Source organism: Poeciliopsis prolifica, unplaced genomic scaffold, assembly GCF_027474105.1.
Source record: "Poeciliopsis prolifica strain line A6 unplaced genomic scaffold, Auburn_PproV2 SCAFFOLD020, whole genome shotgun sequence".
Taxonomy (NCBI): Eukaryota; Metazoa; Chordata; class Actinopteri; order Cyprinodontiformes; family Poeciliidae; genus Poeciliopsis; species Poeciliopsis prolifica.
In genome coordinates, this window is record NW_026562395.1 from 3,822,837 (window position 1) to 3,840,381 (window position 17,545).

The 17,545-nt window shown below is 41.7% G+C and overlaps 2 protein-coding genes across 4 annotated transcripts; one reads left to right on the top strand and one right to left on the bottom strand.

The window, feature by feature from the left end:
- Positions 1-59: 59 nt before the first annotated feature.
- On the bottom strand, positions 60-6,102 carry wdcp (WD repeat and coiled coil containing). Of its 2 annotated transcripts, XM_055044155.1 has the most exons (4): positions 5,909-6,102; positions 2,871-4,773; positions 2,610-2,730; positions 60-1,611 (listed from the first exon to the last, which is right to left on the bottom strand). In XM_055044155.1, the coding sequence occupies exons 2-4, from the start codon at positions 4,770-4,772 to the stop codon at positions 1,418-1,420; spliced, it is 2,217 nt and encodes a 738-aa protein (XP_054900130.1). In that variant the 5' UTR covers position 4,773; positions 5,909-6,102; the 3' UTR covers positions 60-1,417. The 2 variants fall into 2 exon arrangements, with proteins under 2 accessions (XP_054900130.1, XP_054900131.1); XM_055044156.1 differs by lacking the exon at positions 5,909-6,102 and having other exon boundaries at positions 2,871-4,890.
- Positions 6,103-6,285: 183 nt separating this feature from the next.
- On the top strand, positions 6,286-17,089 carry fkbp1b (FKBP prolyl isomerase 1B). 2 transcript variants are annotated; one of them, XM_055044177.1, is made up of 4 exons: positions 6,286-6,515; positions 7,791-7,838; positions 14,958-15,070; positions 16,313-17,089. In XM_055044177.1, exons 1-4 carry the CDS (start codon positions 6,479-6,481, stop codon positions 16,439-16,441), a joined length of 327 nt encoding a protein of 108 aa, XP_054900152.1. In that variant the 5' UTR covers positions 6,286-6,478; the 3' UTR covers positions 16,442-17,089. The 2 variants fall into 2 exon arrangements, with proteins under 2 accessions (XP_054900152.1, XP_054900153.1); XM_055044178.1 differs by lacking the exon at positions 6,286-6,515 and adding an exon at positions 6,762-6,892.
- The last annotated feature ends 456 nt before the right edge of the window (positions 17,090-17,545 follow it).

Genomic DNA, 17,545 nt, shown 5'->3' on the forward strand with positions numbered 1-17,545 from the left:
CAATGTGAATGTATTATGTTTCGTTGTATTGATAAAATTAAATAAACGCAATAAAGTAATCAGATTTTTGATGTCACTTTATTATGAAGATTCGACAGGGAAAGATGTATTTCGTTTTGGAACTCTAAAAAACTTCCCAAAACAACGATCGCTCCTTGTAAATAGTCACGTTATCTGGGCAACAAACGGAGTGCAATAAAACGCAACCTGCAGTTATAAAACTAAAACAGTTGCCTTTTGAAAAGATAAAGCATTTCAAATTCAATGAATACAGTTTCAGCTTGATTAATGTGCAAATGCAAAGCAAGTCAGTGCAATGATAAACCACAGCGGCATCCTCTCCTCTTTTGACACCCGGCCGTCCTCAGACCTGAGGACGTTAAACACAACAATATCGCAAAGTGTCATTCTAAACATATACAGACAAAAATCACCAATTAATTTATAAAAACAACCACTTTGCTACTAATAAGCGACTATGGCATGATTTGTTCTGACGTGTTTCACGTGATGCCTGCTTCTCAACATCGAGCACTGAAGATGTAACTTTAATCTTGACTTGGCAGCTAATGTCTTTCCACATTACCGTATTTTTCGGACTATACAGCGTTACTTTTTCCCTACACTTTGAACCATGCGGGTTATACGTGTACGTTTACTCTTTTTTTTTTTTATTGTAGATGCGGCTTTTATTAAGGTGCGCCCTATAGTCCGGAAAGTACGGTAACCTTTTTGTTATTTGACCGCTTCTCGCTACAGAGCAAATGTTCACCTGCCTCGCGCCTCTGTCCAGCTGAAAGAAACGTCATGTTCGCCCTCCTACAGAAACCATATTGAAGCAAAAAATATATATTTAACGCCATCTTTTTCCATTTTCAGACATTTTTGAAACGCTCTGGGGAGCCACTAGTGAAGCAGTTAAAGATCCAGAGCCGTGGGTTCTCAACCCCGTGTTAGACATTCCTAATTTTTCCGGTATGACATTAACAGTTTTATATTTGAGGTTAACCGCAAAGCAGAAAAGTGAAATTTCAGACATTTTAGGAGTAAAATGTCTGAATCTGAATCTTATACTTCTTTGGGAGAAAATTACATAACACTGGCAGGGGACACATCTTGAATAGCTTATAATTGCACTCTAGAACTATAGCTTTTTGGGGAGGAAGACTATAAAGACCGAATGAAATTTCATCAAAGAACCAAAATATTGGATCTTTTTAAGGTAATCTCTTTTTAAAGAAGCAATATTTAAATATAGCATCTGAAAGAGCAACTCTTTAGAAACCAATTAGTTTTTTCTTACTATAAAAATATAATTTGCAGCATGAACAGTGGGTTTCTGTGGCATTGAAGTCACAGGTTCGAAAGTCAAAGAGAAACACGACTACGAGAGTCTGTACAGGTGAGTCGGGAGCTACTACACGGATGCCTCTGCAGTCGTTGCCGGGCTTTGGCTCAGGGCTGGACTGGATGGACAGGAATTCTCTGGACTTCCAGGAGTCCGGAGGGTAGATTTCCTCTTGCCGTTCCGCACCGTCAGTTCGTCTTTGGGCTTAAATGTCAGAGGCACGAAGCCGTCAGCGTCTGCAACAAGTACGATCCACAGCGGTCCTGGAAAATAAATATACAAGACTGTTAGCGTTCCATGCTAACAGTTGAAAAGAGGAAATCCTTCGAAAAGCTGCTAAAAAGTGCCTGACATGATACGGGCCATCAGTTCTCTTAAATCCGCAATGCAGCAGAAGCCTCACAGATTCAGTCTTCTTAAAAGTGACAATATCAGTCATTTGTTCACTGATTTGATGAACCATTCCAACAGTTAGTTGGTAAGACAAGATAGATGTGATTTTAGGCAACGGTCCTCTTCATAGTTATAAGCATACTTTGCTGTCTTTTCAGTAGAAACTACAGCGCCTAGAACAAAAGAACAAACTAATTTTCATCAGCTCTTAAAATGTGCCATTTCTCTTTAGGCCAGTCCATGTGTTCTTTGGCAAACCTCTTCCCCACGTCATTTTGTTTTTGGCAATGGTCATTTGTGGAGGTATCTTGGCCTCGCTGCAAAACCAACTGCCAGGCCGAGTTAACATGAGTTGGTTCATCAGAAGAAAATAACCAAACAAAAACAAAACACTTTGCCTATCAGGAATGATAAGCTGCTTTTGTTTTAAACCCTGTAATCTGATCTCGCCGTCTAATCACTTCCAATAATAGCTGAGGCACGTTAACAGAAGAACAATATCAGTGTGAGGTAACAATTAACTCTTTGAAAAGACATTCTTTATTCTTTTGTTGGTTGTAGCAGAAAGATGAAGTGTGAAGAGAGTTGGCCCAGATAGTAAAACCACCCAACTGCTCCTGGTCAGTAGGAGGAAGCCCATTGAACGAGGTTTCCTGAACTACACGCAGCGAGGAACCTACCCAAGAAGACTGAGGAGTTTCCTCCTAGTGGTTTCCACTGATTAACTCTGTACTCTCTGTCACAACATGATTAATCTTACGTGCTATGAGACACAGAGGACTTTCAAGACCATTTCTGGTTTTACAGTAAAACCAAAATACAAGCATTACGCCATTAGGTAATGGTAGTTCTATTCTTCTTCACATACCATACATCATCTCCACAGCGGTAAGGTTGAAAAGGTCTTGGATGGCACGCAGGCACAGCTTCCCATCACACAGAAGCACTGGCCTCCTCTCATCGATGAACACATTCTCCGATAACTGCTTCTGCGTGTGCCAACACAAAGTCAAAATCAGTACCAGCTCTTGTATAAAAAGTCAGATGTCAAAATAAGGTTGTAGTTATTGCGTAGGACAATGGGTAGACAAGATGTGCCGAGTAAGGACTAAACGACTCACTACATTACCTGGCATGTAACATTGACATACGGGGGATCAGTTGCGTTGGGATAGACTGCTTGGGCCTTCTTGCCATTCTGCGTATAATCTCTGATTTCTGTCAGGCACTGTTGTACATCTGCGAAGCGTGTAAAAAGCCTTTCCATGTTGTGAACAAGCTGTTCCAGGGATCGCTCCCTGGTCTGTCCGGATGTCTTCTCAGGCATGGGTAGCGTTGGCGGCTTCTCCGATGGCTCGAAGCGAGGAGAACTTGCCCGGCTGGAGTCTCTGCTTGCCTGGCCTCCTACTGCCAGGCTGGCCATCCGATTGACGTGGTCTATGTCAAAGTTCTCGACCGTGATGGACGAGGTTCTGGACGAGGCTCTTTCTTGCCGCTCAGAAAGGTCTACGAAGGTGGTGACGGGGCTGGGTTCGTTGCTCCTGATCTCCTCGACAAGCCTGCGTCTGCTCCCTGGCGAACAAACTACCCTTCCAGGCAGAACCAAGTCTTTTATCCCTGGCCGTTCCCTGTCATCCTTTGACAAGTGCTCTGAGTGCCTCCTAATCCCTGCGCAGAAAGTAGAAGACTCATGGTTGAGAGCAGAGGGGGATGGTGCAATAGCTGATTCTCCGTCGTATATTAGCTCTTTGGATATGAGGTGAAGAATATATTTGTCCGTGTTGGAAGACGGAAGGAAGGCAGGATCGGTAGTCTTCTGCCTGCCCACCATCAAAAGCAGTACCTTGTCACTGAGGAAGCAGACGCCTTTGGGTCTTTCGTTCTGCTGCAGAGAAATCTGCTGGATGTTGGGCATAGCAGAAGGTGTGATACAGTAAACAAGAACCATGTTGCAGGCATTGGAAGCAACTGCAACTGTGGAGGCACGAGGATCAAAAGCAACAATATCAGGGACCAAAATCCCTGGAATGCTGACTTTGCGGGTTGTAGTTACCTTCCGCTCATATGTAACCAGAACGAGGTGTGAGCTGTCCTGTCCAGAACCTGTCACAGTGTCTCTGCGGCGCAAGTGAATAAGAGGGCTGGGGTCCGAGCGACGGTGCTTCGCCAGGAGATGGGTAAGATCAAAGGGGCCTGAGTTGGGGATGTACGATCTCTCTGACTCAAAAGACCTCCGTCTTGAATCCAGAATGCCATCATCGTCCACCATGACTGCATGCGAGCCCGGTCCTTGCAGGGTCTCTGTCTCTGTCGGCAGGTCAAAAGCTATCCCGGAGTTTAGTCCACATAATTTATCAAGCGGTAGCTCTGTAGCCACAGCTACCTGAGCTTCCCCGGTGGCCTCAATTGCACAGATGTAGCCCCCCACGTCAAAGATAGGGCAAAAAGTGCACGCCACCAGGCTTTTCTGGATGTCACTCCAAATGAACGAATGCAGAGCACTGCCAATAGCCACCACCAGGCGGGTGCCATCCTTAGTCCAACAAGCACAGTGAATGAGCCCACTACCTTTGATGTCTGCTTTGATCCTCCTGTTGTCGACCCTGACAGAAAACAACACGGACGTATCTCGCTTCGTCAGCACAGCCAGCATGTCCAGTTTAGGATGCCAGACGCAGCCTTGAGAAAGCAAGGGAAAGGGCTCACTCATCTCGCAGGTCTGCGTGCACAGCAGCTTGTTCTGCTCAAGAGCACTGAGCTGAAGCTGCCACACCGTAACATGTTTCTTATGCTGGACAGCCAGAAGAGCAGGGGAGTCCGAGCAGCACAGTGGGCCCCAGAAGAGTCCGAAGACGTGCTCAAACTGCCCGATGACATTGGTGTCTCCAAACTTCACCTCGCCATTGATGAAGTAGAGAGCAGTCAAGCAGACCTGCTTTCCATCTGTCCAGGCGATCCCGTGCACAGGGTGGATGGCTTGGTGTAGAGTGTTGAGTCCACTCCTAAGCAGCTTTGCTTTACCAAGATCCATCCTGAAAGGAAGAAAAAATCTTAGATGAAGACAAAATTATATGTCTCAAAAAAGAAGCATTGATGACAGAGACCTAGCCGAGTTACTATTTGAACAAGGGTAGCTATTGCTACCTGTGCAGATTAAGAACAGCAAAAGCCTCTGCTGTGTCTCCTCCCAAGTACACGCTTTAATCCCCCTCTGCCTGAGCTGAGGCTGTCGTGACGAACACCTACAGCTGCTTATGCCGGATGACCTTAACAATGTAGTTAGGAGCCCGGGGTATTAACAATGTTGTGTTAAGTGGGTCACCACAGTGTCTTTTTTTTTTTTTTTTTAGATATGGTGAAAGTTAGTAGTAAGCTTACAAAATAGATCTTAACCTCAAGTAATAAGGGAACAAATGCAAAATTACAAAAAGAAGCAAATATACATCTGGTATCTTAATCTGGTACCTTAAAATATGGAGAAGATGAAATAAATGAAATATTATTGTATTCTATAGTGGACTTCTTTCAATCACTGACATTAAAAAAAGATCTTGGGAATTTTAAGTCAGATCAATATATAAAGATTTGAAGTTTTCCATAGAATTACTTGATAATTTCTCCACTGAGGGACAATAAAGAATATTGCAATGACAATGTTGTTTTTAAATCATGATAAGAATGACAATAAAAATGAAAATATAATTTCTTCATAAATAGACTTTTTATGCCTCTGTCACCCCCACTTACTTTATCTTAAAAAAAATTTAAGATAAAAAATAGTCAAAGTGCTGCATTTACATTATGCTATGTTGTTGCCAAATTTGGCGGAAACCATCAAGTTACTAGGAAAAGCTACATAAAGGTTGAATTTAATGTTAAGATAATCCACAATCAAACAAATAAACGCTCCAAAATAACTTAGATAAGCCGTCTTATTTAATGTCACCAGAAGCACTTGCAGAAAATTCTGTATTTTGAACTCTCAACAAAATAGCAAAAAAAAAAAAAAAAAACATTCAAAAATTGAGCACGATGCGGTCTGTGGGGTCACGGGCTACTTCTACAGTGAGTTCACACATTTTACATACGAGTCTGGCAACTTAGCTTTAAGTTGCGAAGTCAAATTACGAACGAGACGGCACCAACACGCAACTTTACTTAGCTTACCTGAAAATACACCAGCCGCCTCAGACGAAAACGTGACAAAAAGCATAGAATCACAATCTCCTCGCATTGTCGCCGGCTAACGTGTGTCCACAAGGCTGCTCTCGTGAGTGACTCGGAAACAAAACGAACCGTCGTGGGGGAAGTGCATTATGGGATATGTAGTTTGTTGACCAAGAGCGTCTGTTTTGCCTTTTTGGGTGCTTTATAAACCGTTACTTTCATTGGCTGTACAATAAAATAAATACTTAATTTCATTTAAAAAAAACACACATATATACACACACAGAACCAGGCAAAAAAAGATAAATACATAAAAACAAGAACTAGCATCTCCTCGATGAGGCGCAAGAACGTGATGTAGTTGTAGTCCTAGTCTGTGTCTCGCGACAGGATTCCTGGGCTCGCTCTGTGACGGCTGGTCGAGGCTGCGGGGTCGATGGTCGTCCGCTGAATACATGATTTCAATCGATTAAGCCCGACTTGTAGCCGCAATACGAGGGCAACGCCAGCTGTTGAGAGGGCTCTTTGGGTGTTTATGTTTCTCAGTTAGCCTTTCAAAGTAGCACAACCATGGGCGTGGAAGTCGAGACCATATCCCCCGGTGATGGTGAGTAAATGTAGCCGCCCGGGTCGCCGTTGATGCGGGGTTGGGAAGCGGCGCCGTTGCCGACTCCTTGGCACGTCGTGGTGTCTCGTGAAATAATGCCGCCGTTCCAAAAAGGACGGTTTTTGTCAATGGATATTGCGAGTTGGCGTAGCTGGTTAAAAACATGTTTGAGCTATAATTAGAGTAGTGTGATAAGGGGCTCATCCTCACTGAAAGGCTTGCAGGACATCTTTCCAGAAAGCTCCATACTTCACCGTGAAACGTGCTGGTCCTACCAATTTGACATAACGGGACTCCGTCAGTTGTTGCTTTGCGTGGCATCAGCAATTTGTTGATATAAAACTGGAGCAAGGAAGTCCTCACTCTCATTGTCAAAAGTAAGCAGATTATATTTATACTCGAGGGGACAAAAATGCATGCAGGCTGCTGTTGCCACAAGGGAGTGACAGATCCGATGAAGTCAGTCTGCAGGCTTGGAAGGCAGGGAGCAGAGGTTTGGCTCCTGGAGATCTCGGAACTTAAACTGAAGACATTCAAGGGATGAGATTTTTTTTTTCTCAGCGTCAATTAAGAACCCTACTGTGTCATGGAATATGCATGAAATGCAAAGTGTTGTAGAAAGCGTCCCCAAAGCCTTCATGGACCTTCCTTGGATTTTAACGCTCACTGTGATCTGTTTGGTGTCCGTGCACGTTCGCCACTTGCATGATTGATAAAGATCTTCGATAATCAAATCTATTTAAGATGCACTGAACAGGATTTCAAAGAGCGATAACTGTATCTGCTTTAAAAAATAAAATAAAAAACTCTGACCAGATAATTTATTTTTTTCCTTCTCCCCCTCCCACCCTTTTCTACAGTTTGTGAGAAAATGTCCTTTTATGAAAAAAAAAGGTGCTCATTTAATGAAGGTAATATTGACAGATTCGGATATTTGGCCGACTGATCAGTGCATCTCTAAAATCTGGGACGCCGGTCTGTACTGGTCATTTTAACAACCCATTTCCACGTTTTTGTAAAAAAAAAAAAAAAAAAAAACTTAAATCCATTCCAGATTCTAACTCGCTCAAACATTTTACTACAGAGATTAATTTTAAATGATGCGGAATACAGAAAACGACATAAAACAGCAACAAAAACAAAAATAAACTGCATCTGAAAATATATATATATATATGTTTCATAACTATTGAATCACTTATTACAAGATAAGCCTCTCCTTCTCAGAAGTGTGCGAGCATACACTAATGTTTGTTTTCTTTCTTTTCTTAACAGGGCGAACATTTCCAAAGAAAGGCCAAACATGTGTTGTTCATTACATAGGTAATTGTTTCTTTTTGTTTTGTTTTTTGTTTTCATATCCTGACTCTCTTGAAACTCTGCATCCTTCCTTTGTCCTTGCTGCTGAAAGAGGAAATCTGCCCGTTTTGGACTCGATCTGCTCTGCTCACGTTACAAGTCGCTCGCTCGCACAATTCCCACATTCTGCAGGCCGGTGCACCTGCGTGTTGGTTTGAGTTTCATAAGCTCTGCGGGGCTGCGCCTCCTCTGTCAGGCACCATTAGTTTGCTTTGGTTCTGAAAGAGAAGTCAGATGTTTTCCTCTGCTCGACTCTGTTTCGGCTTGTCACTCTCTCACACCCACACACACACCCATACGTACGTCTGCTTTCGTTTTCCTGTTTGTCAGAAGGCCTTGTTTTAAGGTGGGGCAGTAAGACATGGAGACGTTTGGGGGAAATAAATTTGGGCTGCTTTGTGCCTCGGGGTTGGCTGTCCAGACAACTAGGTCAGACAGAAAGTAAACAGAACCTAGTTCACATGTCATCTGTCGGCATCACGTGTTATCATTTATGTGCATATAGAACCAGACCCACTCTGGCACAAATTTTATCATCAACCAGTTAAGTATCGGTATTTTTGTAGCATTGCCTATGGGTTTTCCTTCTTTGCCATTGCAGTAATCTGAATGTTCATTTGGCCCGGAGTTCAGCTGTTTTTAACTAATGTGTGAGTCATTTTCCGCTGAATAAAATTCAAGGATGCTCCGATGAGTAAATATTTATGACTTAAACTTATAAACTGTTACATTTCTAAAACGCTAACGGCCCCTTATCTTTAGTGCTGTGGTGCTAAGATCATTTTCAGTTTTCTTCTTCGTTTAAATAAAAAAAAACTGTCTACCAGTTAGGTTGTAGGTGAAGTGAGGCATTTTAATGAAATATGCAGTTTTGAAATTTAATTTGGAAGGAAAGAAATATACAGCCAGGCATCATCTGCATAATAGTGATATGAGATAACTGTACAAAGTAGTCACGGACCAATAGGATGAGAGCAAAAGCAACAGGGGTCCCAAAGCAGGACCTTGTGGGATGTCTGGAGAATGAGACCTTGCAAGGAGTGATGTACAAATAGAACAATCTTTGCCAAATACCAGCCTTTTTAGTGACATCTGAGACCAATTTTTATTTTTTATTCTTTAATATTTGGTTTGCATTTTAACAAAGTAGACATCTGGGATACTAATAATCCCTGTCTTGTGTGAGAAAATTGGCTTCTGTGTCCCTTTAGTGGAGTCTGCTAACAGCTTGGATGAACAACAGCTTAGACAAAGGCTTCAGATTTTTTAAGGATGATCTCGGTTGGGAGTCTCCTGGCTTAGGCTGGCCATTTGGGGACAGCGATTATGCGCAACATGTAGTGCAAAACAAAGATAAAGTGTCTTTATTTTTGTTCTTTTTTTTTTTTTTTGCACAAAACTAATCATTTTGCTGTTATTTCTTAGTATTTTCCAATAAGTGTTTTCAAATCAGTTATACTTGTATCCTGTATTGTCTTATTGAACGTAAGGTGACGTCCCCCCCCCATCTTTAATTTTCTTTGCTGTTCGACCGGCTGGATTTGCATGTAAGCTGCTGGTATTTTGGAGGCAAGGCCCTACAAAGTACAGAGTTAAGCCAAAACAAGTCTGTACAAAAGGCCAAAAAAAATCTCATTGTATGAGCATGGGAAAATGCATTTGCACAGATTAGATTGAAAATGTTTCTCGTGATATGAAAAATAAAAACTATACATCGTGGAAAACGACTGAAGACACTCCCGTTTTTGCAGAAATGTCAAATATAGTTGTTTTATTTTAAAGCAGTTAGAATCTCACACAAAGAAGGTTCTTCAAAGAGTTTAATTTAACTGTCTAAATTCAAAATCTGAGAGTGTTAGCTTTGCCTCAACCCGTTTGACCAGAAATGGAGAGAGACAGTTCTCCAAACATAACTAGATTAAGAACCTACTCTACTCTGTTTTCCAGCATTTAGCAATACAGAACTTCTCAGTTGCTCTTCAAAACCACTATGTCTCTATATATTTTTTTTATGTCTCGTCTTTTCACCCGGGGGATCTTAGACGTGCAGACACTCGCATGCCAGAGCGGACAGACACAAAGATTTGCGGCAGTGACCTCTCTCTGACTCCCGATGAGAGTTGCGATCGCCCAAATTAGCAGAGAGGTCACTGCCAGCTCGGCAGATACCAGCTCTGGCACTCAAACCTGCAGAATGCAGTGCTTTTCTAAAGTATTCATGCCTCCTCCGATTCTACACATTTTGTCTTGCTCAAAGTCCAAATTTAAGGGGAATTTTACGTGATGGCCCAACATAAAATAGCACATCATTATTAAGTGGAAATGTATTCAAAGCGATGTACATAGGAAAAGCTAACCAGACTGTTCAGCCATCATGAATCGTCTTTTTTCAATAACTTTACCCATTCCTCTTGGAAAACTATCTCATTCTTTGTTTAGATTCTTCCATCTATCCACGCTGGCTGCCTGCCATATTCCTGAAAAAAAAGGCGTCCCCACACCATAATGATGTGTCCCTACACCATAATGATGCCACCACTATATTTGAAAGAAATTCACACTCAGTTCAAAAATACTCTCATTCATCCTAAAGGGACGTTAAATGTTATCATAACTAATTTCAACCAGGTACTTTCACAGAGTCATCCTGAATGTTGATGCTGTGGACAGGAAGGATCTCCTGTAGCAGTCAGTCTCGCAGCGAATCTGGAGAAATTTGCTGTAATCATTAGACTGTTGGTGTTTGACGGTCTAATGAGTCCCATGACATGCTGACAATCAAATGTCTGGAGAAAAGAGACAATATTCCACAGTAACATGTCCTGGATGTCACTATCAGTTATTGGCAAGGACTGCTAATCCGCCTCATTTGCTTTTGCCACTTCTTTCTAAGTCTCTCTGGTAATCTTGTTTTAATGGTGGGGATCATGGTTAATGACTATTGCTGTCCTTACTTGGCCGGTTAGTTTAGGTTGATGGCCGTGTTTTGGAAGAGTCCCAAATCTCCAAATGATGAAGTACACAGTTCAATCCAATGTTCAGTGCTTGGGATATTAGCACTGAAAAAAATCGCAGGGGGACCTTTTACAAATATTGTTATTTACAATAACACCATTTAGAACCTGTCTGATTTTCCCGCTTTCCATTCATGCATCACGTAGTGTTGGGATTCATCATCACAGATAATCCTATTGAAAGATATCGTTTGTAATTGTACGTTCAAGAGGTTTGAATACTTTGTCAAGGCACTGCGGGTCCCTCTCGTTCACTCACACTCCTGTTTCTGTCATCAAGCCCAAATGTCCATGTGCTCACGGAGTGGCAGCTCTAACAGCTGCAGTCCTGCTGTCTCAAGCTCGTTTCTAAGCATATCAGACTGTCGCCAAAGGAGGAAAACGTAGGCTGATATGGTATCAGCCAGCATGAAGAAAGGAAAACGAGTCCGAGACCAATGGAGCAATTAGCGGCACCGGGTTCCTGTGACAAACAGTGCTTTTAGTTTTTTTTTCTTTTTTACTTAAATAAGACTACCATTGGGGAAAGCCTAATTTGGGTTGTTCTATAACAAGTTCAGGTTCTAGACTTTGACACCGGAGAATACCAAAGCTGAGGCTTGACAGCTTAAGGTGCGCCTGAAGCTGTCAAAGTCTGCTCTTCAGACTTTCAGCCTGAAGAGCAGGCTGAAAGTCACGAGCTGCCAAACTACTTCCAGGGAGGAAATGTTGTTTGAGTGTCTGGATGTTTTCACTGCCAACAGTATGGAGTTTATGCAAGTGAGGGGGGGAAACAAAAAAAAAACGGCTTCAGATTCAGACGAACATCATCTCCTGTTGAGTGGTTGACTGTTTGACAGGCTTTTTTTCACAGCTCATATTCTGATTGTAACCATAATACCCTCTACACAGCTTACACCTGGCAGATGCCGAGAGGAAAAATAAGTTATAGCACACTTGTATTCATTAACCAAACCTTGAAACAGATGCAACCAAGACTATAGTAATAAACTGATTCTAAATACTCCTTAGAATCAATTTAAAGTTACTCCATTGTACGAAGAGAAATGTGCAAGACTTGACTAGTCATTAAGACTTGTGGCCATGCAGCACTGACGCGCGTCTTGTCGGCAGATAGCTTTACACACGTCTCAGTTCATCCGCATTCGAGTCCAGGGGGCTGCTCTGCTGGCAGCTTTTCTAGACGAGGGGCAACACAGGATACAGTAAACTGAGTAAAAATAACCCCACCCCTGTGTGGTATGGCGTCTCGCCAGCCTACAACCAAGTGAAGCCCTCTGACGGGGAGAGAGAGCCTGGGAGCCGAGCGCAGGAAGGGTTAGGCTGAGCTTTATTTTTGCAGACCTCGCCCAGGCTTAGCTATGCAAAAACTGATAACAGCAGTGACACGCTGTGGGTCTTGGGCGGTCAGCAATATGGATTCTGCGTCAGTGCTTTGTTTGTGCACAGTGTAAATATTGAGAATAATTCTAAGTTATTCCCTTTTTTTCTTTTTTACTTTTAACCCAATTTTTATATATACTGTCTTTTCATCGGACATTTCACCTTGCGTGAAATCCACGTTGATGTGCCTACAGTAAAAAAAAATAAAACATTTTTAAAAAGTAGGTTTTATATATATATATATATTCCGGATCTTCTTTACGTCATCCACAAACCCATCCAATCCCAAGAGTGAACTGTAATGCATCATCCCTCCAAAGTCTCCCTTCAAGTGGACAGTGTTTTAATTTGAGTTGCCCCCCACTGAACTCATTAAATTGAACCCACTTTATGCGCTTCTTGCCAAAACGTTGTTGTCCTGCTACTCGAATGACCTGCAGCAGGTGGCGTTTGCTTTGGTGTGTGTGCGAACCTGTTGACTCCGCGATTGGAAGGGGCCGTGGCCATTGATATATGGACTAAGGAGGCTTCTTGGAAACTGTAGACTCGCTAATTTTAGGGGAAGCGAAAGAGGAGAAGCAGTACAGTATCAACATTCATATGACTAGATGGGCAAGACACCATGATTGCATTTTGGTTGACACCAACTTTAAATGCCAAATATTCACACTTATTGGAAAGAATTTTGACAGGCAGCTAAATTAGGGACTATCGCAGAGCCACTTGATAAGCAGGTGGTTAGGATTTTTTTTTTTTCTCTCTTTCTGGTGCTTTCATTCCACGTGAAGTGCCAGAACGACTTAGTTTGTTTCATATTACTGGTACAAATATGGACAAAGGCCTAAATTATTAAAGATTAGCTTGTGGTAACAAACATCTAGGTCCCTTTCACACCGCACCACAACATTGAAACTCAAAATTTTGATGGTGTCTGCAGGATACTGTAGGGTGCATCAGAAACCGGTGGACTGAGAGAGTTTCTAGACTGGCTTTGACCAGGCACTGGAAATTATCCATAGTCAAATGTTGATGGTTCATTTCGGTGGTGTCAGAATATTTGAATCCTTGATATCTCCATGCATTCCTAGATATAAGTTGTCAGAGATTATGAAGTCTGACAGGGTTTTACTGACTTCATGCCTCTTCACACCCAACTTAGGCCAGCAGCCCTCCAAATAATAACATGTTTTGGCGACTAGCTGCCAAAGCAGCTAAAATGAATGACCCACACATTCACACACTTACGGTGGCAAGCTACTTGATAGTAGCCGCATCTGCGCTGGGGCGATCTGACAGAAGTGAGGCCGCCTTACACTGGCACCACTGGACCATCTGATCACCAGCAGGTGAGGCGGGTGAAGTGTCTTGCACAAGGACACAACGACAAGAGGCGGGTGGAGTGGGGATCAAACTTCTATCAAACGTCTACCACACAACCATTGCCAACATTGTCCCGATCTGTAAGATTTTTCCAAAAGCACTAAAGTTTTAACTTGGAGTCACATTTTGCATATTGTATGTAATTCCTTCTGTGTACACTTTCCTACTCAGGCAACACAATCAGCTGTGCAACAAACTTGGTACAGAAGACTCTTTCTCTGCACCGTTTTGTACAAAAAAAGTTGAAGGAAATGGTGACTGTCTTTCCTCCATCACAATAAGGCTGAATGTGATGGTGTAGGTGCAGAAACCTCCTACGTAAGTGAGAGATTAATAAGAAATTTAGCAGCTAGCGAAGAAAGATCCTCGTGCAGATGTGAAATTTGCTCAGTGGACAAATTCAGCCAGCCTTCATCAATGTTTTTTACTAAATTGCTGTGCAGAGGCAATGATGGATATACTCTATATGAAAAATGCAATAGACAGAGAAATTAGATATATATTTCTGTGCAAAAATCTTCAGCGGGCCATTCTCCAGACTTCTCTTGCAGAGCAGCTGCAGTTGAAAGTTTGCCTTCATCAAAAATGGAAAAGAAGTCATTAAAGAATGTCAAGTGTTTTGGCCTGTAGCTTTGTTCATATTAAAATACTTCTTTACACCTGGTACTGGAGGCATCTTCTGTAGATCAGTACAAAGTACATGCCTTTAAGGTAGATTCACATTAGCAAACCTTCTGAAGTCACTATTTACACCCGGCTCATTCCCAAGTTGTGGAGACGAACCGATCTTTAGGGCAGGGTTTGCTTAGAGGTCCAGATCGGTTGTGCAGGAACAATAACAAACTGTTTTTAAGGGTGTGATTGTTTTGCTTGCTCTGCTTTTAAAAGGTTTCAAAGTTCACAAGGCACTGCATCTCTGAAGTTGTTAAAGCACCCTACCAAGGAAGAGCAGTTTTTTTCTGCCTTTATATAAGTGTTTTTTGGCCTCCATCTTATTATCAAGCCTGAATGTTTGGTCCGTTCCTGAAGGAGCAGAGTCCTGCACCGCTGTGCCTTTGTTATCCTTTTCTCCCTGTGGTCTACATACATGCAAGTGACGGCCTATTTAACTTTTAAAAATAATCCGCTAAACTAGGCCAATGACTTCAGATTCCCACTCCTTTTGTTCATCGCAGTCCAGAAAGGAAACCACACCAGCCTAATAGTCGTTTGCAGACCATGTCGGCAGCATGTTTGTTTATTTGAACCAACACCCGTGTCTTATGTGATTGCCTTATCTCAATTGGATTTATTGTGTCGTTGGTAGGTATGTTGCAGAACGGAAAAAAGTTTGACTCCTCTCGAGACAGGAACAAACCTTTTAAGTTCAAGATTGGAAGGATGGAGGTTATAAAAGGCTGGGAGGAAGGAGTAGCACAGGTAAGAAAGCAATCTGCTTTCAGATGTTAGCATTGTTGCATTGCAGCAACAATGTCCTGGGTTAGAATCCTGGCCTGGGCTCTTTGTGCTTCAAGTTTGCCTGTTCTCTCTTTGAATGTGTGGGTTGTCTAAGGAAAACTGGCCTCTCTGAATGCTTGTTTGTCCCATGTGTCTCTGTGTTACCCTGTGATGGACTGGTGTGTAGCCTACCTTCCACCAAATGACTGCAGGCGGATGATTCAATTAGTTGGTGGTGCATCCACTGGAACTTCAATTCTCTCAGATATTCACCACTAAAGTGGGATGAAACTATCACACAAAAGATATTAGAGATCAAAAACTTGATTTTTTTTTCTATTCAATGTAGAATAATTCAGTCCATATTCTAAAATGGGGCTGGTGTAAGTTGGTCTAGATGCCAAAAAGGTAATAAAAAAGCCTTTTAGCCTTTTCCTGAATCAAAACTTCAACAATGTTTTTGATTCGTAAGTCAACACATGTTAAACAACTGAAAAACTGATTAGGTTTAAACATTCTACCTTGCTGGCAGAAACCCAAATAGATATATTTTTTTCCACTCAGATGTTAAAGTTGTCTGAAAAATCAATAAATCTGAGTCAAGATTGAAAGGTTTTTGGAATCCTGCAGGTGCAGTATGTGTGTGTGCAGAGCAGGGTGATGATATCTCAGATTTTGCACTAATGTGGTGCTTCCACTGGAACCTCATCGTGCATAAAATCAGAATTTCGAATTGAAGATTACATTAGCGGAAAATAAAAACAATTATTATTTTCATTTTCCGTTATTATAGGTAAACAAAGCCTGGTTTTACTATTGGTTGCTCCGTGTCAGTTGTGAATAACATGGTGTCAGTATTTCACCAAAGTTTAAAGTTATTTGTTTTGTTTGTTCCTGTGTTAATGTTGCTAGATTTGAAAACTAACTTAAGGAAAGTACATGTTAAAATTTCTCATAAAATTAGAGTTCTCATTATTCTTAAGCTTAGGCTTCACTTGCTTGTATGTTTGTTTGTTTGTTTTTTTAATTCTAGGACAAAAAAACTCATTCATGTAAAGAGATAACAGGCCAACTTTATTTTGTATGTAACATTTCCTAATAACATGAATATACCAGTAAATTAATATCTCTGTTTTTTACTACTTTTGTACTTTTAAATTTGTTTTGTGGAGAAGTACGCCGCGAGTAAATCCAGATGTGTTCGTCTTCTTTCCCGCGTCTCAGATGAGCCTCGGCCAGAGGGCGAAACTCACCTGCACACCAGACATGGCTTACGGAGCGACAGGCCACCCCGGCGTCATCCCGCCAAACGCCACGCTTATTTTTGACGTGGAGCTGCTCAAGCTGGAGTGACGGCCGCTTTACGACACATGGGTCGAAGGTCGACTGGAGGTCGGGGGGGCCGCATTCGCCACGACCTGTTCTGACAGGAGTCCATACCTGCTTGCTGCCTGCCATGACCTCCCGCCTGCTTCTCCTCTTTGTTTTGATTTATACACCTTCTTCTTTTCAGTATTTAAATGTAACTTCTGCTGCTTCACTGGCCTCTCGTCATTATTCTAGATTCTGAGATATCCACGTCCTGCTCTACTTTTACTCTTATATTTTAGATTTGTGCTTTTTTAAAAAAAGGTTTCCATCTAATGTTAGTTCTGTCTGAACAATCTTTTAGCGGATAATCCAAAAACTATTGCAATCTAAACTGCCTTACAGTTCACACAACAGGACGGGTACACATGTTCAAGATCCCACATTTCTGCTCCGTACAATCCTGGGCATTATATACCACGGTCTGCATAGACACTTTGATAAAGGCTTGTCCTGCTGAATCCTCTGAATGACGTTGCTGTTCAGTTTGTTTTATAACCTATCTGTACATTTAATGCAAGTGTACCCTATCAGGTGCAGCCCAATACTGTACAGTGTTGTCGAAGAGCCATTACCGCTGCAACAGTTTCCTGACCAAGTCCTGAATAAAATTTGGCATGTACTGTATTGAGAGCTCTGTGTCCTGTTTGTACTTGTTTATACTTGTTTATACAATCAAGTCAAAAGAGTGATCGGTGAACTGTTTTACTATGCTCACACCAGAAAAGCACAATTTGGTGAATCCAAATTTATTACTGCAGTTCAAACTCTGAGCAAGATCTGGAAATCTGGGGCTATGTTCTTTTTGAAAACTGCTTATTTACTCAAATGAAAAATAAATTACTAAAATATTACTAAAAAGTATTAAATTCATGTGAAATAAAAACGTTGGCGTTTGTTGTCTATGACGAAGACCCACAAATTTTGCCCAATGTGACATCCTGTATTACTGAATAGATGTACTCATTCCAATATTTATGGAAGTAGTTTTCAGTACATAAAACAAGTTGAATGTTTCTTCCAAGTAAAAAAAAGATTTAACAGTAAACATCCCAACAAGATGGAACTGCAATAATTTAAAAGCTGCCA

What these genes read in the sequence shown, in the direction of transcription:
- wdcp (XM_055044155.1), bottom strand. Translation starts at nt 4,772, where the DNA reads ATGGATCTTGGTAAAGCAAAGCTGCTTAGGAGTGGACTCAACACTCTA. An exon ending in ATGTCAATGTTACATGCCAG is followed by an intron (nt 2,731 to 2,870) that starts GTAATGTAGTGA and finishes TGGCACACGCAG; the next exon opens with AAGCAGTTATCGGAGAATGT. An exon ending in CGCTGTGGAGATGATGTATG is followed by an intron (nt 1,612 to 2,609) that starts GTATGTGAAGAA and finishes TTTATTTTCCAG; the next exon opens with GACCGCTGTGGATCGTACTT.
- fkbp1b (XM_055044177.1), top strand. Translation starts at nt 6,479, where the DNA reads ATGGGCGTGGAAGTCGAGACCATATCCCCCGGTGATG. An exon ending in GACCATATCCCCCGGTGATG is followed by an intron (nt 6,516 to 7,790) that starts GTGAGTAAATGT and finishes TTTTCTTAACAG; the next exon opens with GGCGAACATTTCCAAAGAAA. An exon ending in ATGTGTTGTTCATTACATAG is followed by an intron (nt 7,839 to 14,957) that starts GTAATTGTTTCT and finishes TGTCGTTGGTAG; the next exon opens with GTATGTTGCAGAACGGAAAA.